We start from the raw sequence: 27,077 nt of genomic DNA, 5'->3' as shown, positions 1-27,077 counted from the left end.
TTGAAATGAAAACATTCAATTTAGATGTTATCTGCTGAAAATACAATGTACATCTGATACTTTAATTTATAATATTCTATTGTTTACATCAAATATCATCACAACTGGTATGGCTTTTTTCCAGCTGCTATAAGTCAAATGTTTTACTAATACATGGAGAATATGTTGGAATATATAGATGTTGAATTATATGATATTCTATGTTTTTGTTTAATAGAGATTTATGATGGTTTAATGGCTAATCAAAGTAATGACTTCCGACGACAAACTAAACATTTTATTTCAGTTCATTCGTTTTGTAGCTGGATGTTTGAATATTGTCAATACGCAGATAAAATCAACAGGCGTTTGTGTAGTTGTTAAATTTTTTGTTTCTCACCAAATAGAATTTCAAACTGAGACACACAATGGACCACAATAGTTCTGGTGTATGTTCACAGAATTTCCTGACGAAGTTGAAATGTTCAATATGACACCATAAATCCCCAGAGCAGAAAGCTGTTGTATCATGAGGAGCAAATTAAGTTGCAGTCGCAGCGGTGCCACTTTGTGATTCTTCTCAGCTGTCAGCAGTGTGACTGGGGAAAGAAAGCTGAATGAACTGTGGATGAAGCTTTATTTTATGTTTAGCGTCGCCATCTTTAGACGTGCAATGGTCTCTGAGTCATGGTGCCACCTGTGAGGAAACATCTCAGGCTGATAAAGTTCTACCTCTGAAGGCCAGAGTGCAGAGTATTGGGTGGTTATCAATAGCCTGGCCACGTAAGGGGTCAGTGAGTGGGCGACAATGGTTGACCCAGGGGACAGCTGGACCTGCCGTGACACCGCAAGAGGGCATTTCTCTTTTTAAGGCAAGTGTCAACACACACCATCTACAGAGCGCAGAGTGAAGAGACGCATATCGACAGTGTACCATAAACAAATCCCTCCAATCTAATAATACTCATGTGTTTCCAAATTTCAAGAACTTTAGTCCTGCCTACTCAAAATGTTTCATCATGGGGAGGTTCACACTTTTTTAAACAACATGAATTGTTAGGTCATTTAAATAAGAGTAAGTGTGTATTGGCAGGAAAATGTGCTTGAGTGTCAAAAATACCAATTGTTCAAAATGGCTTCAATAAGTATATTGTATATAAAAATGGAACATTATTAACATATACACTGTAATGAAAATTGTATGACCAACTTTAGAAATTACTTCACTTGGTCACTCATAGAATAATAAAGTTTGTTTAAATTAAATTTTACAAGTTGTATCCACACAATTATTAAGTTAAGTTTGAAAAAACTTTATACATTTGTGTGTTACAAAATGAAGTAATTAAAGTAAAGTTGGTAAACAATTTTCCTTTTTGAGGCATATAAGCTTTTGAATGTAAACTTTTTAAAATGTTGGGTATTAAAGTACAAAAGTAGTTGGGTCATGTATAACTATGTTTAACTTTTAAACTATACTGTGCAGTATATGTAGATCTGATTTGAGTGATTTTTATGGATGAAAGTAACTTGTGACTATAGTTGTTCTAATTGTGGTGGAGTAAAATGCACAATATATCACACTGAAATGTAGTTTAGTATAACTTTGTTGTTGATGTGCTTTGGCTGCTCCTCTGAGGGTGAACAAAAATCCACATATTTGTTTTATTTACATTGAATGTTCCATCCTGACACAAACGGAGTTCAGGGGATCAAACTACCAACAGCAGCTAACCTGCTCTGCCAGCTGAGCCACAGTCCCTCTAGTGGAGTATAAGTATAAAGTGTTTTAAAATGCACACAAGCAAGTAAAGCACTTAAAATTATACTTGAGCCCAGAAGTTGCATATTTACATTAATAAAAAGATAATTTACTTCAGTTAAAATAGAAATAGAAACATGTAAAACTACTAAATTACACGTAAAAGTCCTGCATTCAAAACTTCACTCAAATGCAGGTTACGTAAGTTAAAGTAGAGAAGAATTATCAGTGAAATCTTTTGAGTAAAGTACCATTATGAGGTAGTCTACCTTTAGAACTATTGATTGTTATACACATTAGATATTTGAATATTTGATGCATTTATGTTTACACAGCATTTAGATAGTTGCTGCTCCAGGTGTCAGTTTAATTCATCTATATACATATTGTGATTTGTAATCTCTAGCAAAGAAACATATCTTATATAAATAAGTAAAGTTCAAAACAGTTATATTAACTTATACTTGAGTAAATGTACCTCATTACTTTCCACCACTGTTCTATGGTCTGCACCAGAGCGACACTGGAAACGTAATATTTGACAAAATGACACATAGTGTGATTAACAGAATTAGGTTTGTACATCTCTCTCTCGCTCTGTATGTGATACCACCATGAATAACGGGTGTCACTTATTCAACAGGCAGTTACCCAGACTGCAGCACTGAGGGAAGGCTCCACAGTGTGTGACGCTGTCAAGGGTCAGATCACCATGAGAGTGACAACAAAGCCACTCCCTTCACTATGAATTATATTTAGCCCACCCTGACATGTAAGACTAACCTGCACCCTCACTGGACTCCTCAGCTGCCACTCAGCTCAACGGAGACACCTCTACAGCGAGGGGGGATTTCTACATTTCTACAGCCAATCTTCAATCTGTGCTCGTACAGAGAGACCAGGCAGGGGTTTGGGTTGTGATGGTTTGTAGAGCACTGACTGAGCATTGATCAGGTCAGAGTGGGAGGGCGGCAGGCGGGATCACTGAGCTGCCAGAGAAAACTATCTTGGAGAAGTTTATCTTGGTGCTGCATTTTCCTCAGGGCTTCAGGAAAACATGGCCTCTCTGTGAACTGAAGCCAGGGAAGTGACTCCGGAGCTGTACTGCGGTGGGAGATGAACATTATCAGGTACGTCTCTCTTCATGAAAATAACCAGGATAATTATTTAGAAACATGCTGCTTCAATAGTCAGAGGCCACTTAGTCTCAGACTGTTGGACCCCCGAGTTCCAAAGTCTTTAAAATGGTATAATTATATCATATTATGGTAACACTTTATATCAGGGAACACACAAAGTGAACATATCCAAGCACTTGATTGTAATTCATGTACAACAACTTCCTTACTTACCATCAATAAGCAGTAATTAGGAGGTTATTAAGGGAAAACTGTCAAGTAGTAGTAGTAGTAGTTGCAGAATAAGGTCATTAAGAATAAGGCATTAATAATTGCTTTTTAATGAGCCAATATGCCTCTAATATCCATGCTAATAAGCAACTAGTTAATGGTTGATATGTGTTCCCTAATATAAAGTGTTACCCATTTTATATTTATATGATATCTATTTGTACATTTATGACTAAAATCCTACTAACAAGTGTTACTACTATATAAAACTTGATTTGCTGGATCCTTATTTCTTGTCTGGTGTTATTCATATTTACAACAGGTGCTCTCATTCACAGTCACTCTGAGTATGATCATATTTGTAAGGGATGTTTTATTTTACAGTAAAATAATTTTTGCCATGCCATAACGAATAGTCCCTTGGAATTCAAACTAGAAACCTAATTCTGGAGTTGGGGAGCACTGTTGGGTTCTGTCACAAGATCCACATTGAGGCATCGTGTCTCCCCAGCCTGCTGCAGGGCTTTCTCTCACACACAGTCCGCTGTGTCCTGGTCCGTTTCATCACTGCACACTGGATAGATCGCATCATTTCAGAATACAAATGTTGAACTCATGATCAATCAATGTTCCTATTGAAAAGTGACTTCTGGATTTTATGAAGTCCAGTGACCTGTGGTTACAGGGTGTCTGAATCGCTATGCCGCGAGCAAAACCTGATACAGTATTTGCAATTATACACAGAAAAGTGATGTCATGAGTAAACCTTGAAAGTGTATGTATAGCATCATTTATTAACAAACAAACTTACTAACAGACTTTACTGATAAATTCTTCATGCATTAAAAGAAAGGATACAGTGATGGTATCAAGATTTGGATCCTGCAGTGACCCCTTGCTTTTAATGCTGCTTTAATCATTGGCCCTCAAAAGATTTAAAAAAAGGTCAGTGTGACTGTTTGATGAAAAAAGGCTCTATTCAGATATTTTAGCTTTCAGCTTTGGGTAACTTATTACTGTTCTGGTTCATATCTGACCATTTTAATGGCATCATATCTGCCTCCAATGTGGCATTTTTAAACATCAACTTTAAAAAGCTCTATGTCAGAATTGTATTTGCAGCTTGTTACTGCTGCGTTCAAGTAGCATAATAATCAGGTGCCTCTGTGTAGTTTCAGGACATACTGTTTCTGTCATCCAACTATATGTATAACTATGAAGCTTACTGATAAATTTACACCTTTTTTTTTTTTACAGTCTTACATCCTGGTTTTTTCAATAAAGCTGAGGCCATATCTGTGAGCCAGTATGGGGGACTGGAATTTGTTGGGGAAGCTGCTGGAGAGCGCCCAGGAACACTCCACCGTTGTGGGCAAAGTCTGGCTGACGGTGCTCTTCATCTTCCGCATCCTGGTGCTGGGAACCGCTGCTGAAAAGGTGTGGGGCGATGAGCTGTCCGGCTTCACCTGTGACACCAAGCAGCCTGGTTGTCAGAACGTCTGCTACGACAAGACCTTCCCCATTTCTCACATCCGCTTCTGGGTGATGCAAATCATCTTTGTCTCAACGCCGACTCTCATTTATCTGGGCCACATCCTTCATCTGGTCCGCATGGAGGAAAAGGAAAAGCATAAAGAGAAGGAACTCGCCATCCAAAATGAAAAGCAGCAGCAAATGCTTCAGGGCAAGACAAAGAAGGCCCCAGTTAAAGACAACCAGGGTCATGTGCGTTTGCAAGGCGCTTTGCTGCGAACCTACGTCTTCAACATTGTTTTCAAGACCCTGTTTGAAGTGGCCTTTATTGTTGCTCAGTACTTCCTGTATGGCTTTGAGCTCAAGCCGATGTACACCTGCGACCGCTGGCCTTGCCCCAACGTGGTGAACTGCTACATCTCCCGACCCACCGAGAAGACGGTCTTCATCCTCTTCATGCTGGGGGTGGCCTGTATCTCCCTGCTGCTCAACCTGGTGGAAATGTATCACCTTGGTTTCACAAAGTGCCACCAGGGGCTCCGCTACAGACGATCGCAGGCCGCAAGCGAGGCCTCCAGGCACCTCACTGAGCCGGTCATGCCCTTCGTACCAAGCTACAACTACTTTGCCGGTCATCCTGTGGTGCCCGAGCCCTTCCCCACAGACTCAAAGTACGGCATAGCGGAGCCAAACTCTGCTTACAGCCCCTACAACAGCAAAGTGGTTTACAAGCAGAACAGAGACAATATGGCTGTGGAGAGGAAAGGAAAAGAGGGGGAGGATGTGAAGGAGAGGAAAACCTCCACTCCTGCCATTGAGATGCCCGTTGAAAACCAGCGCAGAAACAGTCAGTCAAGCAAGCACAGCAACAACAAGAGCAGGCTGAATGACCTGAAGATCTAGAGGAGCCTCTGTGTTTCTGACCAAAACTCAGGAAGAACACGCCTTAGCCTGTAAAATATTTGCATGAGTATGGAGCACTGTTCGTGACAAAGCTACGGAGTGAACAGAAAGCAGATTATAGCCATGATCGATTTCCAAGTCAAGATTTGAGAGCACACAGGGACAGCTTTGTGTGCATAGAACAAGTATTGAGTGCGTTTTCCAGAACTCCTCAGCTCACAGGACTTTTTAATGTGAAAGGTTAATTACCCATAGGCGAAAATAAAGGAAATATCCATAGATGAATTCTTGTGGTCTTCTTTTTTTCATGGGTAAATTTAAGCGAGCGATTGGTATTCTGTTTCTAAGAAGGCAGGGGTTGAAAGGGTGATGCCTTAATACATTTTACCTTTCTCTCACCGTCAGTTTGTGGGAGATGCTAACGACATCAACTTTTGGCATCATACGCTCAAAACAATAGTGTGTATTCACTAATTATGCTTTTGCATTCTCTACAACGTTGACTTGCAAATTGACTAACACTCACATTTGTTTTGCACAAGTTCAGTATTTTTGACCATAATTATTTTCATATTTGCGGGGGTCTAAAGTGCAGATTACATGAGATGTTTTGGTTTACAAACAAATTTATTTAAAATTGATTCTAAAACTGTGAGTTGCATGTCAAAACAAAAACTGTTGAAATATCTAAGATTGGATTTTTGGATTGTGACTTAAACAAACATTCAATGATCAATGATGCTTACTTATTTGTGACTGTATTTCAATAAAAAATTGAGCAGCAAACATGCGTTTTGTCAAAATTTCTCATCTTTGTTCAAAGCTTTACCACAACGTATCCACTGCTGGAGGCTGATGATGATGGTGCGATGTAAATAAAAAACAGTCATTATAATGTATGAGTTATTCCACAGGCAGGGAAATGTAACACTTTAAAAGAGCTTAACAATGTTTGCTTTAATACAAACGTCTTATCGGATGTTTATGTAAATTCGGTAAATGTGGAGATAAGAGATAGGTGTAGATTTGAAGTGTTTGACTGTCATGAAAAGAACTTCCACTTCAACATTGGAAAAAATGTATGTGAGCTTTTATGAATAACGTCCTTGTTTGAGTTTAAATGAGCTAACGAGACGTGTGCAAATGTGTATTTCCTGGGCCCCTATCATGTCTTTTTTAACCATACAAGTATTTATTGATCCAAGTGTGTTTTAATCTGATAATACTGGAGAATAACTGTTTTTATGAGGTTTCCCAAATACAAGTAAAGTAAAGGGTTTAGTTCCTTGGCTGCATTCATGTCTTCAAATACTATACACCCCTGATTGGATAGGAGACTGCCAATCAACAGTGAATTACGTCTTGCATTAAATTGATCAGATTGTGACTGTTTTAAAAATATGTACAGACACGAGATCGTATATATTTACATCATTAGGGTATGAACATACTATGATTATTTATGGAGCTGTGTGTGATCATTGCTACATCAGGGTCCACACAGTACATCGATGCAGCCCAGTTTTCTTGCCTTTAACTGCCATGTTTACAGTGAGGTTTCCACCAGCTGACGGACGGAGTAGCCCTGTGGATGGACGCATTTTCAAAACACATACCATCGTACGCCGGTGACTGAGAGCTACGCTTCAAAGGCCTCCTGGCTGCAGCTATAAATAATCCTCATGCACACTTTGGAGTAGCATTGTGGGAGAAACAGGGGCAGGAGGCCAAAAACCACTCGTCCTGCATCTGAAACAATAACCAACTGTTGCCAAACATTTAACCCAAATATTGGCAGAGAGGCTTGTTGTTCAGAGAATAATGAAGCTGCTCTAATATTTGGAAAATGATGCGGCCTTAAAATAGTCAAACACTGGCCAGAGGGTTCAGACAGTCATTTAACAGCACGACTTGTCAATGACAGCCCTGTGTATCATCTGGCCTGGAGCAGGGATGACAACTGCAATAGTTTCTTTCATTTAGTCATACTGTAACTACTTGTTGGCTGAGTGATGAGCTCTGTAACCTTGTGATTTATTACTTTCTCATTTTAAGTTCTAAAAGATAAAGCTGAGGAGTTTTAAATGTAAGAGCAGCAGAATTATTTTAAAGTTAGAATCATTTTCTACAGTCATACTTGGTTAACCAAGGCCAGGGGTGTGTCAGATTAAAGAGCAACCCTGATGCATGATGATAGAACAGTTTGTTCGTAAGAGGAGAGAAATGTCTCCGGTGGCTTTCATTAATGTTGCGAACCAAGAAAAGAAGTCTCTGTCAGGGCAGCCTCATATCCCTTGACAGGACAAGGCTGAAAACTGACAGGTGACGGGGGTTAAGGTTACAGTATGAACTCCGGGTTATAACCAAATATCTGAGCCAGAATAGTTTGAGCGACACGTAGACACCATTCATCACCGGGGTCACACCGCAGCTCTTCAATCAAACAGACAAGAGTCCACACTTTTTAGAATGAGTCAAGGAGGATACATTTCTCGGTTATGATGATTTATTGTGGCCCCAATTATGATCCCGAGTTTCTGCCATTCCATAAAGAGGCTATTTATGTTGCTGCTGTGTCTCAATGTGAGCGGTAAGTGTCGATCACGCCTGCCTTTCAGGTCTGAGTCATTAAAACTTGGCCTTTGGAATACAGAAGCACCATAACTCATTTAGATCATGTCTGCAAGTTCTACACATGATGAGCATGTGGATTTGAAATAAACAAAAAATATTAATGTTTTCTAGTTTTACATTTCTAATTCAGATAACATCCTGCTACCGATCACATGCGGTGTAACAAACCAGTAGTAACATCACATAACGGTAGTTTTATTAGACTAGATATTTATTGTTTGTTGTTGGTGGGGGACTCAGCTGTGGTGAAGGAGGAATTTCAAGACCTGTGTAAAGTTTGGAAACTTGTTACAGATACAGAAATATGGAGTCTTTGCTGCATTGTTAATCTTTTGATTTGAGATATAATGTATATTATGTATATTATATATATATATATATATATGCTACAAGGACAATAGCATAAAAAAACATTACTTTATATGACAAGAAAGGAAGGGAAATTACAAATATGACTTAAAGGTTCAGTGTGTAGAATTTAGTGACCTCTAGTGGTAAAGTTTTATGTTGCAGCTGATTGCCCCTCACCCTCCCCTTCCAAACATGAAGGAGAACCAGTGGTAGCCTGCAGTTGTCATAAAATAGAGTTGTCCCATAGAGAGGACCCACTCCTGAAATATAAAGTATTTAAAAATAGAGGGCCCATTCTAGAGTAAAGAACACTACCATTCATACAATTTTAATAAAAGACACTAGTGAAAACATCACTAGAATTATTTTATATTCAATTTTTGCCCATAGATCCCTTTCACCTAAATCTTACACACTGGACCTTTAAGAAGGGACTTAAAAGACATCACTGACTCAGCTGACCTGATTCCCTCGGGTAGGTCATTCCAAATCCTCGGGCCGTGACAGCAAAAGCCCCGTCCGAGTAGCTACAAAGCAGCTGGAATCATATATTTTTATCATAATGACTTAAGTCTTAGTAAAATCTATAAAAACAATGTGCTGATGTGAAAGGGGTCACTCACAGGATCTTTTGCTTATTGGCATAATGATGTTATGTTTATTTATGTTAATGTGAAATGTTTTTGCCATTCAAATTTTTTTACACTTATATAATATATATATTGCCTGGTGAAAGAAGCCTCTTAATGTCATTCTACCTGAGTATAATGACAAAAAACATCTTTCCATCCTTCAATCTAAGATTTAGTAAACAACATTTCATTACAACAAAAATAACTGATTTGCTCAGAAATTCTAATAAAGTAATTCAAAACATTTAGTAGACTCGTTTAGAATAGCTACAGATAGAGATATAGTCGTACTACAAAAATTGACATCATGCTGGGCGCAGGCGCTGTAGACCATTCTGTGACCTGGAAGAAATGGTGGAATGCCTACAGTGTTGTGCAGCCCAGTTGGAGGTTCATTAGTTGTTGTTTTTTAATGTTCTTTTTCAGTGTGGATGTATGGTGTTTGGTTTTGAATGTGAACCTAAGTAGGTAAGTTTTAGTAGTCGTCGAGCTTGAGTGAAACAGCAATTTATTCATTTTGAAAGATTTGATTGTCAAAAAAAAGTTTATGTAAAGGCAACTTGATTAAAGATACTTGCAGACAAGGTATGACTCTATCACAACCTAATCTCTATCACAACCTGAATGACAGTGTGTGGTGATAGCATCCATTTTAGGTGAAAGAAATGAAAAATGATCCACAGTGGTTGTGCTGATGAGTTTTGGAAAAGTAAACCATAATAAGAAATGTGAGTTAGCAACGGTGTAAATCCTACATAACTTAACCACATGATGAACTGTTCACATGCTTATAGATGAATAAATAAAAATGTACACAGGCTGATACGAACCAGTATTTCTTTTAAAATCATGTTGGTTATGTGTGAGTGCATGTAGAGGTGCTTCACCCTGCAATAATGAACCAAACTATATTAGCCATAGAATCCTCCCTCTTTATTCTGGAACATTTTTATAGAAATAATAATAACAAAACATAATCAAGCAGGTAAACCAAACTTTCTGTTCAACATACTGTATTTTGCAGAATAAGATTTCCATCAAGCTACAGTCTATAAAAGCTGTAGACTTTATTTGCACATAAAATGATATAAGGACTTGGTTGATTATATACTAAAGCAGTATATGGAGCATTATGATGGTTAATGGCATATCTGACAGCATGCCAGGGGGACTGAACATTTCTCTCTTCTGTTCCTCCGAACTCATCTCCTTGAATTTATTTCCACACCAAAACAAAAACCACAAACTTGAAAAAAAAATAATCTCAAGTGCCAGCTTTCAGAAGCGATGCCTGAGGAAATACAGCTAAGAAAAATATTGAGGATCAAAAAGGCTTTTAACCACAGTTCTATATTTTCCCCATGAAGGCCGACAAATTATTTCTTGAAAGCAAACTTTTTTATGTTTTTAAAAGTTGTATCATCAGAAATAGACTGAGCATGACACAATTCTAGCAGAATTATAACAACACACTCTTTTATAATATGAATCTAAAAATAACTTCTTGGGAGTTTGTCGATGGAACAGCAAGAAATGCAGCAAAAAAGTGCAGATGTACAGCCGGACTTAAACACTCAGACCACGGTGACATGACTGTTGTAAATAATGGAGATTGATGAATAATATGATCAATTACTCAGCTCCTGAAGCTCCAGGCTGAGCGTTTATGTTGAAACTCATAACTTTTTCATTATGGCTTCAAATACTAAAATTAAGCCACTTATACTTTTTCTAATTCAAGAAATCACAATACATCAAAGATGACAGGGCGAATTTAGATTATTTTTCCAACATTAGTCATGTAAACAGTAACAGTGATTTTTACTTACAGTTACAATAAGAACTAAGAGGATTATGTACAACATACTTAAATTCTGTGTCAATTAATGCAAAAATATACAATGAAAGAGACTTTTCCCTTAAGTCTTAAGTGAAAAAATAAGTAATTCATTCAGAAAACAAGAAAATGTTCCAAGAAAACTGAAAATTGCACTTGCATTTAAGAAGCTTCTAAAACACTGTATTCCTGTATGCATGCAGAGATAAAGCTCTATAAATTTGTGAATTTGGCCCCAGGAGATAAAAACACGCTGCAGCTGAAGCAGTCGTGACCTTTTGGAATCCAACACCTCTGAGATCTGGCTGAGAGACAGGCACGTATCTGAAGCTTGTGGATCTCAAACAACAGTGCAAATTATTCACTGATACAGAAGCAAAAAGAAAAAATGTACAGATAAGAAAAAACTAGAGGTCAAATCTTTCTGAAGTCAGCAGCAAAGGTTGCTCTTTGTTGAAGGCTAGCATAATGTGGCAAATCCTGTAACTATGCTACACATGCTCTATACTTATGTTACAGACAAGTCGTATGCTCTCTCTGTCTCTATATATATATGCATGTATATATAACTCAGTCATATACTTTACATATCCCAGGTCAAAAAAATTTCCCTTTTCTCCCTTTTTATTTTACACAAATTGCACCCTGAGATTTGATAAAAACAAAATTGCCTTCAAAAAGGTTTAAATTGTGTCCACAAAAGTCTGCTAACTCATATATTACATTTCCAATACTAGCCTCATAAATACAATAATCAAACACCTATTGAACTGACCTATGTGTACAAAACTGCTGCACCTATACACCCTACAATGCAGTAAGACAGACAGAAGCAAACAGTGAAGATCACATTTCTGAGACTATGTCAGAGGACGACACAGGTGGTCTCCCTGCCGCAGCGCAGAGGGATTCAAACTAGTTTACCTGCAAAGATCGAGTAGTTGAAGTCATACTATAACATTGTTAGTGCGTGTGCTGAAGAGAGATGAGCGTGCTGTGGCAGTGCAGCATTCTCTCATGTTATTGCAAATGCATAATACCATAATCAAATCACTTGCGCTTTCAATAAACTCCAACATCATCCTCATCTCTGGAATCTTTCCAGGGCTCCAACACTACAGCTCGTTTACTACCATTTACTCTTCGTCTGTATCGACTGGAAAAAGCTGGTGTTTCTCACAATGAGCTGACATTTACAATATACACTCACGAGGAGACACTTCAGTCACAGGACACATTAGCATTTACAGGATGTTTCACTTTAAAGCAGCGAATAGTGATCTTAGAGATAAAATGTATATCGAGACATCCAGAAGGAAAAACTTCCTGCGTTCTCCCGGGTCACCTCGTCCCGAGTTATTCGTCACGGAGCATGACATCAGAGACAGCGGCGATGACAAACTCATCGTCATATTTCTAAATTCAGAGGACGGGACCGAGTGTGTCCTTATAGAATATAAAACTATAGTGTTTGTCCTCCAGGGCAGACAGGGAAAATAGTTTGAACTACATTTTATATGATATAAAGAATCTGAGGCTACATGAGAGAAAATGCATAATTCAATTTGAGGAACAGTCGCCGGCGAAGTGTCTGCAGCGAAGCTAGCACTGAAAGTGTTGGTCAGTGGACTCACACAACAGTGTTTAAAGTGACTTAACGATGTTGTGCATCATCCAAACCACACACACATACAGAGTTTGAAATTCCACATATAGAGCCCGACCAATTTATCAGTTGGTTGATAAATATGATCAGCGTTTGCCCAAATGAAAACTTTTATGTTACAAAATAAACTATGCAGAAAAGATGTATGTTTGCAGTTTGCATAAAATGTTATCTTAATTCAAATTTTTAATTTTTGGTAAAATGTGTATTATTTATCATTTATACTTATTTATATTAAAGTTTATGGTTAAACCGTAAAATATCAAGCTTCAATTACATTTCTTTGTCATAAGGGTTTAATAAGAACATCTTGGGAATCAATGCCATTTTTAAATACATGTATATATATTGGCTTATATATACACATGTTAGTATCAGAATTTCTTTTACTCCCTAATATTGGTATCAGCATCGGTTCCCAAATATCCATATCGGTCGGGCTCCATTCTCCAGCCATCTTTCTGTCTTCCTCAACAAATCCAACGGCCCTCTTCGAGAGAAATAAATTCATGATGACTTCTAGGTTTGCAAGCAAAGCATCAACTCACTCATATATCCTTTCACTTATCTACCTTCAGCTTCAGCTGGGCAACCTTAGCTTGTGTCAGTTTACCCTGAATGTCGAAGGGCTTTTCGAAAAAGCTGACTATGGTCGGCTCGTTGAGCAGAGACGCCAGCACCTGTTCGAACGAGAACGACCAGTCCACCTCGGTTCCTGCGTCCTGACTGTTGTGGGAGCTGGAGGTGTCGGAGCTCTCCGGGGTGCTGGAGGCGTCTTTGGCTGGAGACTCCTCCGCAGCAGAGACGCCGGAGGGCTTTGCGGACTCAGGTGGGCTGCTCGGCTCCTGCAGCCTCCGTCCCACCTCTTCCATCCTCAGGAGGAGGCTGGTAACGTGGGCCACGGCTCGGTACAGAGATTCCTCCTCTGGATCGCCGTGAAAAATGTTGTATAAGGTCTTGGAGAACTGGATGAACTGAGTCTGAGAAATAAATAAGCACAAGTTACATTTTGTTTGCCACTTCAGGAACAAAATGGTGTCTGTAAAAAAGCAAACACAATGTATATTAAATTACCTGATTGATACGGGGAAGGTCCTTGATGGTTTCTCCTTTCTTCAGTATTTCATTTTGCCACTGTTTCAGGTAGGCCTGCAGGTCCACCTTTCCTCTACCTGTCACACACAATATTATCATACACAACTCTGTTGTATCCATTGTGTGTTCATAGTAAATTTGTGTGTATTATCACCTCTTTCTGGGCTTTTCCTTATCACGCCATCTTCTGGAAGATCAAATGCTGAAATTCAAAAGCAGCATGTGAACAAACTGTAGATTAAAAAAACTGGCTTCCAGGACAATTCATGCATTCACAGATTTACTACAGAATTAAGTGGAAAAGTGAAATTGCAGGAAAGAGAAAGAGTAAAGAGGCTAACCAGTGAGTCTACTCAAGTGAGAGGAGTCTTCAGTCACTGGTATAAAGTGCTGGATTCTTTGCTCCTTTACGTGCAAAGGACTACCTGTAAAAGCTAGAAAGATACTGTCTGTGAGTGCACAGAGACCAAGAGACAGAAGTGACAGAGGATCCACCAGAGTCAAGTAGAGGAAACCTTTGATCGAAGGAAACATAGAAGTGCAGAAACATTGAGTGATCAGTTTATCAATCCCTAAACAGATTCTTTATGTGAATATGCAAAATCTGAAAAGGAAGGACAAGAGTTTGGAAGCCTTCTTGTTTCTGTTTCTTGTTTGACCAATCACGTTTGAGCAGGTAAACAGTCTGTGTGGAGAGCAAAAGTGGTGGAACACTTAATCACTATCAGCTTTTTAATTTACTTGCATTCAAAATGGAAGTCAGAGCCCAAAAGGCCTCTGCCTGTGCCAGAACCCCTGAGTGGCAGTAAGCCCATATTGACCAATGTCCTCAGAGGCTAATTCTTCCTCAGAAGTCAGACGATGGGCTACAGATTTCTGAGTTCATTAAATATGGTCGCTGCAGACTGTATCTTAGTGAAGCTTCTAATGTGAAGTTTCCCCTTTTTTCTCTATGACATGATCTTCTGAGTGATGCTGTGGCCTGTGGTGGTGTTGCATGTGTGTCTGTGCATTATAGAAGGTAACTCATTGTTATGTACAGTGTCATTACATGAGGATAAAGATAAACTTAAATAAATTCTGTGCAAAGAAAAGAACTTGTAGTTTTGAAAACACATTCATTTCTTCTGTAAAATGAATTCTGCCTGTATCACTTTATTTTCTCACTCTGCTATAATGTGGGGAGTCATGTACTTCTTTGCTCTAACCCCCACCACTGTGTGTGTGTGTGTGTCAGTTTGCATGCCTGAATTATACAATTACCCTCACAAGCCAGCAGAGTCATTATATTTGCCCGACAGCTTTTGTGCCTAACAGCGTGATGACTGTCATGTTGGTGACTTCAGTGTTTCTTTGTTATGACATCTATTATTGCCAATAATAATAGATGTTTATTGGCATTCATTCATGACCCAAACATGATAAACATGATTGTGGTGACATTTTAACTATAGCCAGGAAGCAGCTAAACTATCGACCCAAACATTTAATCTAAACTAGAGTGGCATTCAGCAAAATACATACCTTCCCCCTTAAATTCAATCAAGCTTCCCTGACTCAGACCACATCCTTCCACCAAGTTCTGTGGAAATCTGTTTAATTGTTTTTGTGTACGAGCAACAAACTAGAATGACTCTCAGTAGAGTTCCCACCTCCACAGTCCCCTAATGAAACCATAATTAAATTCACTATATCAGATTTTTTTAATATGCACCACATTGCAGACACTCATAAATATCATCCCTCTTAACATGCCGGAATATTTTTTTTATCAAGATCCATGAAATTTTATTTGAGAAATCAAAGAAAACACAACGTTTGAGAAAGTGAAAAATCCTATTTCTGCCTCTTTGTCCCAATAAATCCCCAAATCTTATGGATTGTTTCTTCACCCATGTCCCATGTTGCCACCAACTTTCATTTTAATTCTTGCATAATCTTACAAACTAACTAAATAATGCATCACCTTTGTACCAAATAACAAATTTCAGCTCAGATATAAGATTGAGCGAATTGCTAAAATATGTTAAGGTGCCAGTTTGGTTTAGTTAAGTCTGTTGTCATGAACACATTGAATGTCCACAAGTCGCAGTTTCTGTCTCTTCTTTTTGTCACTCATCATGGGCACGACATTCTGTTGGAACTTTAGTTCAATTTGCAGTACAGTACAGTTTAATCTACACACTTCGCTCTATGACTGAAGCCAGCGCTTTTTATCCAGTTTTTATATGCGGCACTTTTCATGTGTACAACCCAGTCCAGCACTATTCATGTCTTCCTGAGAGAGCGGAGATACAGAGCTGTTAGCAGTGAACTCCTGATGTGAACATTTGTCCTTTCTGCAATGTCCTCAGAATGAGAAACACCCACGGTATGTTCAGCCAACATTTCATACTGTGAGGGACATGCAGATCACAGCAGCAGAGCTTAAGTTTGATTTCATTTCCCTGATCAATGCAGCGTTTGGCCCCGTTCCAAAGCCCCCCCCTCCCAGCCTCTAACCATCTTACACAGCCATACACTTTGATGCAGGCTCTCTCTCTGATCATGAAGGCTCAGGGCTGCCCGACTGTGAAATCGGTTTACTTTTCTTTTTTTTTTTACACTTTATTTTCACAAGTCAACATCTCTGCACACTTTACTTCAGGGATAGAATGAAACCAAAATGCACTTCACGGTGATGTCAAAACGGCAACATCGAAGGGGAACTTTGACTGAGGAAGAAAAATAAAGAAAAAATAAACTAAATGACATTTTACTTCTGATGTCATTAACGAGCACTGTGTGTTAAAAATGTGCATTAGGTTGAAAAGAATTCAGAGGCAGTAAAAAGTAAAAACTTTTGTATCAGGGATGACATTGGAAGGTCATGTTTTCAAATCTGTCCATTTATTTGTGTTTTTCCATAAAATTTGGTGGAAGGTTGGGACATGGGCCAAAAAAGAATCCAATTAATTTTGACATGGATCTGGACACAGAGACAGAGTAATTGGTTGCATATTTTCAAAGTGTAGCCTGCTCTTGGTAGCTTTAATATTATGAGATATGGCATTTTTATATATTTTTACCAATTTACTACAGAACAATTCAAGGGTGTTCGTGAAAAGAAAAAAATCAGGCATATTTAAGGAACTGATATCTACGAGGGTGGACATTGGTGCGGGCCTGGCCAGAGGTATGTTACTTTGAAATGTGACACCTGGATGGAGCCTGTCCTTGGTGCTGAAGCAGTGTGTTTCCTCCATGAGACATGCTTTGCTGCTTGATGTTCACTGACCCAGCACATCGCAAACAGTGACTCAGTGCTAATCTGCCTCTAATCTGTCAGTTGTAATTTGAGCAGCTCTTCCTCATCACAGATCCTCTTTGCGGAGAACACATCGAGTGCAAAATGCCCTCACAGCGCCAAGTACCCATCGTTGCCATGGCAAAGTTCTTTCACCCAACATGGACTATTCTTACCCCTTCCCCTCAAGCACGCACTGCGACATCATGCAGACAAGAGCCACACATTTCAGGACAGTTTCTTCCCCCAGGCACTGTGCTGGAGGAGTTATGAGCTGGATCAGTGAAATGACAACTCGTACAACAGACCGACGACCTTGTGTTGTTATTTTAGTGTGTTCTACCTCTGTGTGTCTGCTGCTGTCATGTCATTGCTATGATGTAATGGTAGAATGTGGAGACTAAAGAATCCTGTATGCTGAACATTTGCGGCGCATGAACTTTGAACCTGCGGGAATCGTCACTGTCGATGTTGTAAAAGAAATGGGTCAGAGGTTGAAGCTGAAGATCCAATCACACAAGAAAGCAGCAACATAACAAGACCACAATGGGTTAGGGGTTAAAGATGTCAATGAAAATGTTAAATGCAGATCTGCTGCTTTTGCCCGTTGCTTGTTACTCACCTGGTGGCAAGTGCAGCTTGAAGAGGAATTTCAGTTTATTTGTGAAAGATCCACAGCACAAAGTGTCTGCAGGGGGAGAAATGGGCAGTTAGCAGCAGAAGTAATGAGGTCAGCAATTACACTGTTGCTGTAGTGAACCTACCCAGGGCCCAGCAGAACTCTTTAAAGTTGATGAGGCCGTCCTGGTTCTCGTCTATCAGGCGGAAGACCCAAAGGGAGAGGGTGCTCTTGGTGGTGCAGAAAGCCCAGGGCTCCAGAAGAGAGAAGAGCACGCTGAATTGTTGGAAACCCAACTGGTACTGCTCCAAATACGCCAGGCTGGGGTCATGATGGAGAAGAGCTGGACTTTGCATTGTCCAGTAGCAGCTGAGGAAATGCTGCCTCTGCACAACGAAAACAAAGAAAAATAAAACTTGTTTGTCTCTCTTCTCTCCATTATGAACATTGGCACTTATTCACGATGACACAGGAAATATTGCAGCATGGTTTTAACTCACTTTGAACAAATTATAAAGCTCATCGAGGTGTGAGGCACTGAATCTGACTTCCTGGGACACCACTCGAATCTGAAAACGGATTTAAAAAGATTCTCAAAGCCACAGTAGCAATATAATTTCACCACTTCCTCTTAAGTCAACGGCCACATACAACATTTTGCTTGGTTGTATCCTCCAGTGTCTGGATCACATAGAGTTTGTTTCTTTTCCTCGAGCTCTCGACCTCCTCTGAACGGATGTTTCCATATTTCTATAAAAGATAAAATTGGTTAAATCGACTATAATACCCGACTTATCCGACTGAAACTGACACTGGAATATCTGGCAGTACCTCGTAGGCCTCTCGGATCAGTTCACTGATATCTACATTCAAGTGGGAGGATTTATCATTATGTCCCACTGACGCTTGCTGCACCGTTGGAGGTAACGGACTGTCTTTGTTTGTTACACTGTCAAAGAATCTGAAAAGAGAAAATAAAGAGACATTCATTTACAGAGAAATGAGGCCTAAAATCTGTCAATTGTGCCTTCACACACACTTGTTAAGGATGGTGACAGCCTCTGCGTCGTCATGGCAGCTGATCAGCGCCTCCATGTTGTAGTCCAGCACAGCCAGGCCGAGCTGCAGAATTGCTTTTATGCCGTCGTAGAAGAAACAGTCGACCACGTTCACGGCGCTCTCTATGGGCAGGACACTGATGAAGAGCGTGAGAAACCAGGACAACGACACGGACGAGAAGAAACTCAGGTCTGTCATGTGTTCCACCAACTGGGGCAGGTTTTCTCGAATCAGGTCCTCGAACACGGCCTGGTCAACCAAAGCACCTAAAGGAAGACGGACAACGTTTGAAAGCACAAGTTATTATCTGAAGTGAAAGAATGATAAATGTCCCAAAATAACAAACAGACGCAATATTAGAATGACATCCTTTGCGTCCCCTTTTTACCAATAATTCGACGGTTAAAGTAATCCGGCAACATCCTCTCACACACAGCCACTAAGAGCCAGAATGCCTCCTCCTCTTTTGCGTAGAGCAGGAGAACCGAGGTGAGAATATTCATGGCCTGAGGAGAGAGAGAGAGAGAGAGAGAGAGAAACACTATTTCAGATTTGATGTATGTTAACTGCAAGACCAGCATAAGGATGTGCGGGTGAGACACATTTGTCTGTGCTTTTTTAAAATTATGTTCAGTGCTTTCAGAGCATCTGTGACCTTTTCTGAATTCCACAGCTTTTTTTACTACTTGTCCTTTTTTAAAAATAACCTCTATTTTTCAGGGTTGCTGCACAATGTCTCAAACTGACTAATCAAAAACAAGAAGAACGAGGTCACAAGTCTGCACCGTAACCTCCAGCTCATCTGTCACTGTTGAAACTGCAAAACACCAAGGAAATGAAGAAAGCATGATCACAGCTTTCAAGTGCATGTTTTTCATGCTAATCATAATGACTAATAATTGTTTCTGCATTTCCTCTCACTACCTCTAATGCTACTTTCAGGTATACTCTGAAGTCCAGACATTTCCCTCAACGTTTCCGTTCTCCTGCAAAAAGGTATCCGGACCCCAGAGATTATCCAGTCACACTCCTCCAGGGAATCTCCTGGTGTTTTTTTCACATGGGCTAACTTGAGGCTGCCAGGAGAAACTCAATGGAACGTCCGCAGCAACTGACCCGCACATTTGTGTTCTCACATACAGCCCCTCCAGAGAAGCTTTGTAATGACAACAGGATTCGAGAGGTTTTGACAATGAGGGCAGATGTCAGTGTCAATGTGCTGATATAAAAAACACTGTGCTTGTCAATGTGGAAATTACACAACATGTACCCAGACACCACCCCTCATTTAAATGTTCTGGACATTTTCCTGTTGTGGAAACGTCTGGCCAAGACAATCTCCTTCTGAGATGTCAACCAGGATTTTTCCTGCATGTTTACTACAAGCCTAAAGAAATCAAAGTACCTGGCAGTATCCGATTTTAGGGTTCCTGTAGGCATAAGCAGTGAGGACTCTGCGTAAAGCTGAGATTCCTGTGTCGCTCTGAAAGGCAGGGTGCTCTGGCAGAGAGCGGTGCAAGTCTCTTTCAATCTCATCTGTAGCCAGAGTGCTCGTGCCCAGAGACTGTTCAACCAGCTCAGTGTAATAACCGGGATGAGTGGCCATGTCGTTCACAGCTCCTACAGGGGGGCGAAACCCACAGTCAGTCCAAAAACAGATGGTACAATGATCACGCATCAGTTCACTCTTTTTCTTAATTATTTATGTTGAGCAAGCAACTGAAAACATACCACTTTCCACCATGCACAGCTTTAAAAACAAATCAAATTGACACAGCATATCATTTACAGGGCATAACATGGGTTGATGACTGAATACCTGAAAAAAGCATCCACAGCTCTCCCCTCAAGGCCTCAGGAACACCACGCACGATCAGGTCTCGTGTCTTCCTGGTGAAGAACATACTTGTGCCACGTCCATATTCAGAGAAATGAATGTTCCAGGACTGCTCCTTCATCTTTTCTTTAAGCTGCCAAACATACAGATAGCACACACCACAGTTACTGTATATACCTCACAACGCAAATTTCATTTTTATTCCGTCCACCCCCTGAATAGATTGAATATCCACCCGCACAGCTCCATGCTGCAGAGCATAGATAAGTAATGTGGTGGTTGGTGAAATCAGACGTAAGCTTGATTTGAAAAGAACTCTGGTATTTACCATTTTGGGGTCAAGGTTTTCAACATCCTGGGGATGGAAAACAGTCATGAGCGCCTCTGTGCTGACAGCCTTGCTGCTGTCTTTCTGTCCCACCATCAGAGTCACATCCTCTGGATTGTCCTCAAAGTGGTTTATGAGTGACTGACATTCCCCTCGTATGGCCTTAAAAGCAAATAATTTTCACTGTCAGAAACAACTGCAATCTTCAGAGTGAGCAACGAGTGTGTTAAGAGTAAAAAACCACGATACCTCTGAAGAAGCGGAGTGCTGAGGGCTGGCACTGATGCCACACCTGCTACGAATCGCGTTGGCAAGCCGCTGATAGTCCCGCACCTCAGAGAAACGCACCGCCCTCTTGCCGCGCACACACACCGTTAAAGCTTTGTTGCTGGAGTCTGGCTTCTCAACGTTAACAACCTGGAAGAAGGCAATGTTGGCAGAGAGGCGGTCACTTTTCAAGCTCTTCATCAGTATGCAGGGTGCAATTTGAGACTGTCCATTATTGGTAGTGTTTTTTTAAAATCGGTCCTGTAATGCTGCCTTCGTTTGACTTTACCTCTCGCATTGGAATGATGATATGGCATTGGCTGCCATCCTGACTGGCAAAACACAGGTAGTTCTCCGAGAGACAGATCTTGCCAAGTGTGTTAAAATGGCAGAAGGGCACCCACAAGAAGCTCTCATGTGCCTCTAACAGGTTTTCCTCTTTGGGAAGCCTGAAAAATGTGCGGAACTGCGCACTCTTTGCATGAGCTTCTAGGCCTCTGCGGAGGAAACAAAAATATGTCATGATAAGAACATCATATTAAAGTGTCTTTATTATTTTATTATGATATTATTGTGGTATATCATATTGTTGTATTACCATAACTATGAACTTTAAAACTATTTCTAAATATTTATTTCCTAAATGACACCTTGGGATTCTAGCACTGGAAAGCTAGAATATGTTTTTAATGGTCAAAGTAAACAACTGAAATGAGTTGCTTTTTAAAATGCCTGACGCCAGTATTGTCTTATATGCTCAAGGCAGGTTAAAAACAAACACAAATGCTACTTGTCTCAAGTCAGACTTGGTGTTTGCTCTGGCTCTTCCAGCTGTTGGCAGCCAGAGCTAACAGGATCATGTAAGGCTGTTCGGTGTAGCGGAGAGACATCACCTCTTGGTAATTTGCATGGGGTCGGAGAGCGCCGGCTCTTTTTTGAAGGCCTCTTTGTCAAAAAGGCGCTTGATAGAGTAGTCGGCCAGCTGCTCCATGATGACAAAGGTTTCATTAAGGTGCAGCAGCATAGAGAAGTAGTGGTCCTCTCCGTGAGCCAGGACATGGATGCTCTCGGTCAGAATGACGTTGGAGGTTTTCTCCAGCCTCCAGATCTCGTCCCAGGAGATGACGAGCTTCACTGCAGAGTGGATGAAAATGAAATCAGTCATTCAGGCTCACAAATGCATGGACAGTGACTCTATGGTCATCGCTGTTATGATTATTGTCCACGTCTTATTTCTTTTTTGTCCAGTTTAACTTAATGATGCCATTACAGACGAAATGCTGATATCATAAAATGAAAACATTTGTCATTGTGAAAATGTCATTCTATGTTGAGTAAATTATGAGTCTCAATGACTCAACTATGAGCTCCACTGTAATAGCTTTTTGACAAGAATGGCAGCTGTAATTACTGAGAACTACTTTATGATGGGAAAATGTTCCTCTCAGCCATAAAAGCCCACTATGTTGGCCATTAGGAGCGCCAACAGTCTTTGTTAACGCCAATCAACACTATAAATACATATGACGGTGATGAATTACCCTCAGCCCCCAGCAGGTATGAATAGAAGCACAGGAAGTTGGTGCTGAGGTAGAGCCAGCCCTGGCAGGGCACTTTGCCTCTCCAGTAGCTGCATGAGTAATACGTGACCAGTTTTTCCTGCGCCGGCAGCTCAAACCACTTCTCAAACCTCAAGAGTGCCTCTCGGAACTTCTCAGGATCATCTTCCAGCACCAGGGACGTCTTCCCTTCCTCAGCAATAAGACCCTAACACATGAAGCATTTAAGGGGCTGTGATCAATGTCTTTATATTAACAGGGGAAAGAACGACTGTGTAATCTGAAACATTTTACTTTTGGTGACAACCCCAGGTTTATGAATAATTGGAATTATGACATAAAAAAAGTAACTGACTAAACAGACTCAAATTTAGAGCCCATTACCAAACTCAGTACTTTATATCGCAATTACATGACAATTATAACTTTGGTGAGATATTAATGTGTTAAATATTGGGCTGTTTGATGTTGTGAGTCCCCGTCGTTATGAGCCTTACTCTTATCTTGCCCTGTACAAAGCTGGTGATGTCTTCGCTGGAGTCGAACACAGAGAGCGTTCTCATGATGTTCTTCTGCAGCCAATCCCAGTGCTGAACAATCTCCTCTTTGGTGACACCTGATGCAACAAGCGAGAGAAATCACACAAACACGCAGAAAAACTGGAACATTTTTCAATCTTTGAAGATAAAGGTCTTGTTTAATAACCCAAAAAATGACATTTACTCTTAATTATTATATAACATGAATTAAGGCATACTGACGTCACTGTGATTGTGACTGAATGTTGCTGGACGTCAGTACAATGAGCTTATGCAATTTCAACATGACTAATCAAAATATATATATTATTTATATAAGAAGAAACGACAGTGACGTACCACATGCTATCGACCAGTACACTTGTGAGTCAGGTGTGTGGTGGAGGATTCGGAAGGGGGCAACTTTGGATGTGGAGTCCAAGACAGTATCCAGAGTTCCCACAAGGAGGCCTGTAACATACAGTGCAATGATTCATAACCTTCAACCATCTGTTGAAAATCAGACAGACAAATGTCAGATTTAGATGTGATATTTAAGACCTATATTAGACTATTAGGTAACTTTTAATCAGTGTATTTACCCATGATTTGATTTGGGCGTGAGAAAATAGGAATAAATGAATCTGATTCAGTGGCTATCTAGTGTTATTCAGTTTATTACAAAACAGACTCACAGTCACTTTACAGTCATGCTGACAGTGGAAAGAGACAATGGCCCTCCAGGTCCATGTTGCAGTCACACATCTAAAATGAGCTAAATCTGTCACCTTTACAACTTCTCCCTGACATGTCCTCCATGAATAATTGATTGTCTTGCAGTGAAATCACTCTCTCATGCACCACATCAGCATTGCACCGGGCTGACCGCTGAACATGGACCTGCTCTCCACACGTTCTCCATGTTAAGGCATCAAAGGGATCTGACACAGTTTAATTTATGTCCTCATCAGTGAAGAGCAACACGGCACAGCAGAGGGTGGGCTTAAACCCATGAAAGATACTTCAGACATATAAAGAGCTCTTGTGGAGGGAGCTTCAAGTGCAGCGTGCTATTAAACTCCACTATCATTAAACCAGCCAGAGGGGGCCATCAGGCCTTTTGTCTTCGGCTAGAACACCATTCATTATCATTCATTATCTATTAACTGCCTTAAAGCTGTCACACTGTGACGTATGGTCCAGAACTGTGCAACTGTACCATCATTGGTGTTTTCAAGTACTACTTTGTGCCATCACGTCACGGTTTTCAAAGACACAAGTCAGTAAAGAATGACACACAATGAGGTTTAATAACACAATCGGTTTTGTTTCATTGGGGGTTCAGCTGGAGTCGAGGACCCAAGCGTGCACTTGATGTTGCATAATGCAAAAGGAGAGTGCTGCTTTTTTTAAGAGTTTACACACCATCAATCCATCCATCCATCACACCACCTATCTTGTCAGCGAATTGCAAGGTTGACATTTAGACACAAACAACTAATCACACTCAAATTCACACCTACAGGTAATTGAATCCCAAGTTACCCTAACCCCATCTGCATGTCTTTTGATTGTGAGAGGAAGCCAGAGTACCTGGAGAAAGCATGCAAACTCAGTGCTAAACACTGCACCACTGTGCTTCTCAAACTCTATTCCCTCTTAAAAAAATATTTTAATAATGAAAAAATGTCTGACTGTTCATGCCCTTTGGACCATTATTCTTTCCAATGACTTGAAGCCAACATGTGTTCAGTTATAGTTCCTCAGGTGTCAACTCCCACCTATCTGGCAGCACAGGCAGGACATAGTGGCAATGAATGTTGCAGTGGGTATTACTCTTTGATTAAACATTTGTTTTCTTTGTATATTATGAGGAGCTCTGTAAGCTTTGACGTAATTCAGGATTCACCGCTAAAACTTGTTATGTTGTTGTTTTTTCCTGCCATGTAGAATGTCAATAAATTAAATTCATCAATCAATATTCAATCAATATCTTATCCTGTAAAGGTTGCACACTGTTCACTCCCTTTGAAAATCCACTTATATTCATATATATCTATTAATATCTGAAAGTACAATCATGTCACCACCACAGGTACAGAGCAGCCAATCAGCAGGAGGTTAGGTCACAGACAGAAAGACTCACAGATGTTTCCCATGTGACCTCTGTGTCAACACAGAAAATGGCAATTTGTTAAGAATTTTATTTTTGAAGGACACAATGTGCTTGAATTTTCAAAATATATTCAATAATGGGTGGTAGGGCTGCCAGTTTTTCCAAAGAGGACACAGAATTCTAAAAAGGCCCTGGTCGTACACAAATGTGAAGCGAATATTGCAGGTGGAAGTTCACCAAGGTAGAATTCCACAAAAAAGCCACGCTGTGTATTATCCTCGCAACAGGAAGCGAATGTTTAGCCGCACGTACGCCCACTGAAACTCGCATATGTGTTATCCATTACTCAAGAGGGCATGCAATAGGTCAAGCTGACAGAGATCCCCCTCTGCTGGATCGGGAGAATAACTACTAACTACTGATGCACTTGTAGACTGTATTTTGAATTCAAAAGGTTCATTAAAGGTCGATTACGAACGTTCTGATAAACACATGAATTTTGAATAAAAAGTGACAGCCCCAATATGTGCAACAGCTGACAGTGAAGGAATGACGTGCATCCTACTGAATCTGGAATTGTGCATGGATGTTGGACATATAATTGGCCCCTCAGTGTAAATTGTGGCCCCCTCTTCATGGCCCCTGAATTAGAAAAATCCTAGATCCACCACTGGTTTAGCACACAGCAGATAAGCCCACTGACACGTACACTAAACACAGCGTCCCTCCTGCAGACTGAACTGTCAGCTGTTCAGTGCCCAGACTGACTCATGCGATTTATAACACTTGGCTTGCACTTGTTGCGATGAGGACATTTATATATATAAATGCGTGTGTGTGTGCGAGTGTGTGTGTGTGTGTGTGTGTGTGTGTGTGTGTGAGTGAGCTACAGAGCAGCACCCGCCCTGCAGTCTGAACACAGCACGTTAGCTTAGCAAACACACAGACACTTAACGAGCTACAAACTGGTTTTCAGTGAACGCAGCTTGATGGAGCAGCAGCGGCGGCAGCAGCTGTCCACAGCCGCTAAACGTTACCTGTCAGCCCGCCGCCACCTTCCCCGTACCCCCGTCTCCTCTGCAGCACGAAGTACTCGTTATCCTTCTCGGTGAGCCACAGTTTGAAGGCGTTCTTCAGCAGGATCTCTTCAGGTTTCAGCCACATGTTGCCAACGTCCCCGACTATTCGCTGTCAAACGCGCCCGACACGCCACGGTCAGCCGCGACGGAGCCCCACATCAAACCCGTGGACATTTGTTTGTGTCCGGATCATCATCCCTCCCTTCACACGTCGACAGGAGACGCTGCCAGAGGCGCGGGGCATTCTGGGATTGTAGTTTTGTGACGAGAGGGCGGGGCTGAAGTTGGTTCTGGGGTCAACTCTATAAAAAATAGGAAAAAAAATAAGAATGAGCTTATTGACTCTTATAAATCTTATAAGAAACATTAAATGATTGTTAATGTTTTGCTATTCTATTTTACTTATCTTTAAATAATAAGAAAAAGTAGCCATTTTTAAGTTGCCATAAAGTTGTTTATACATATAACATTAAATAGATAATTGAATAAATATATACAATTAAATATTGAAATAGTTAAGATAAGACAAGACCATACAACAAGAAGTGCAGAGGAGAACAAACTAAAGAAATGCTTCACTGCTCTCTTGTGTTGAAAATACGACATGACATTCATTCAGCTCTGTCATTCCACCTGTCGATAGATAGATAGATTGAGTGCTGATGTGCCTTATGTGCCATGTGGGGGGCATGATAAGATAGGAGACAGTAGAGGTATATGTGGGGAAA

At 40.4% G+C, this 27,077-nt stretch overlaps 2 protein-coding genes across 3 annotated transcripts; one reads left to right on the top strand and one right to left on the bottom strand.

Moving 5' to 3' along the window:
• The first annotated feature begins 2,730 nt into the window (after positions 1 to 2,730).
• gja2 (gap junction protein, alpha 2) lies at positions 2,731 to 5,604 on the top strand. Its single transcript, XM_069539471.1, has 2 exons — positions 2,731 to 2,871; positions 4,348 to 5,604. Exon 2 carries the CDS (start codon positions 4,399 to 4,401, stop codon positions 5,464 to 5,466), a length of 1,068 nt encoding a protein of 355 aa, XP_069395572.1. The 5' UTR covers positions 2,731 to 2,871; positions 4,348 to 4,398; the 3' UTR covers positions 5,467 to 5,604.
• Positions 5,605 to 9,994: 4,390 nt separating this feature from the next.
• tbc1d8b (TBC1 domain family member 8B) lies at positions 9,995 to 26,584 on the bottom strand. Of its 2 annotated transcripts, XM_020085727.2 has the most exons (21): positions 26,308 to 26,584; positions 23,515 to 23,625; positions 23,134 to 23,252; positions 22,619 to 22,844; positions 21,971 to 22,211; positions 21,367 to 21,574; positions 21,060 to 21,227; positions 20,811 to 20,972; positions 20,465 to 20,615; positions 20,051 to 20,265; positions 19,034 to 19,151; positions 18,626 to 18,911; positions 18,418 to 18,547; positions 18,238 to 18,336; positions 18,087 to 18,155; positions 17,732 to 17,972; positions 17,590 to 17,655; positions 14,023 to 14,115; positions 13,836 to 13,883; positions 13,661 to 13,758; positions 9,995 to 13,566 (listed from the first exon to the last, which is right to left on the bottom strand). In XM_020085727.2, the coding sequence occupies exons 1-21, from the start codon at positions 26,432 to 26,434 to the stop codon at positions 13,147 to 13,149; spliced, it is 3,396 nt and encodes a 1,131-aa protein (XP_019941286.2). In that variant the 5' UTR covers positions 26,435 to 26,584; the 3' UTR covers positions 9,995 to 13,146. The 2 variants fall into 2 exon arrangements, with proteins under 2 accessions (XP_019941286.2, XP_019941287.2); XM_020085728.2 differs by lacking the exon at positions 14,023 to 14,115 and having other exon boundaries at positions 26,308 to 26,569.
• Between the last annotated feature and the right edge of the window lie 493 nt (positions 26,585 to 27,077).

This window comes from Paralichthys olivaceus, chromosome 15 (assembly GCF_024713975.1).
Source record: "Paralichthys olivaceus isolate ysfri-2021 chromosome 15, ASM2471397v2, whole genome shotgun sequence".
Lineage (NCBI taxonomy): Eukaryota > Metazoa > Chordata > Actinopteri > Pleuronectiformes > Paralichthyidae > Paralichthys > Paralichthys olivaceus.
The sequence above is the reverse complement of the archived record's forward strand: the minus strand, read 5'-3'. Positions and strand labels throughout refer to the sequence as shown.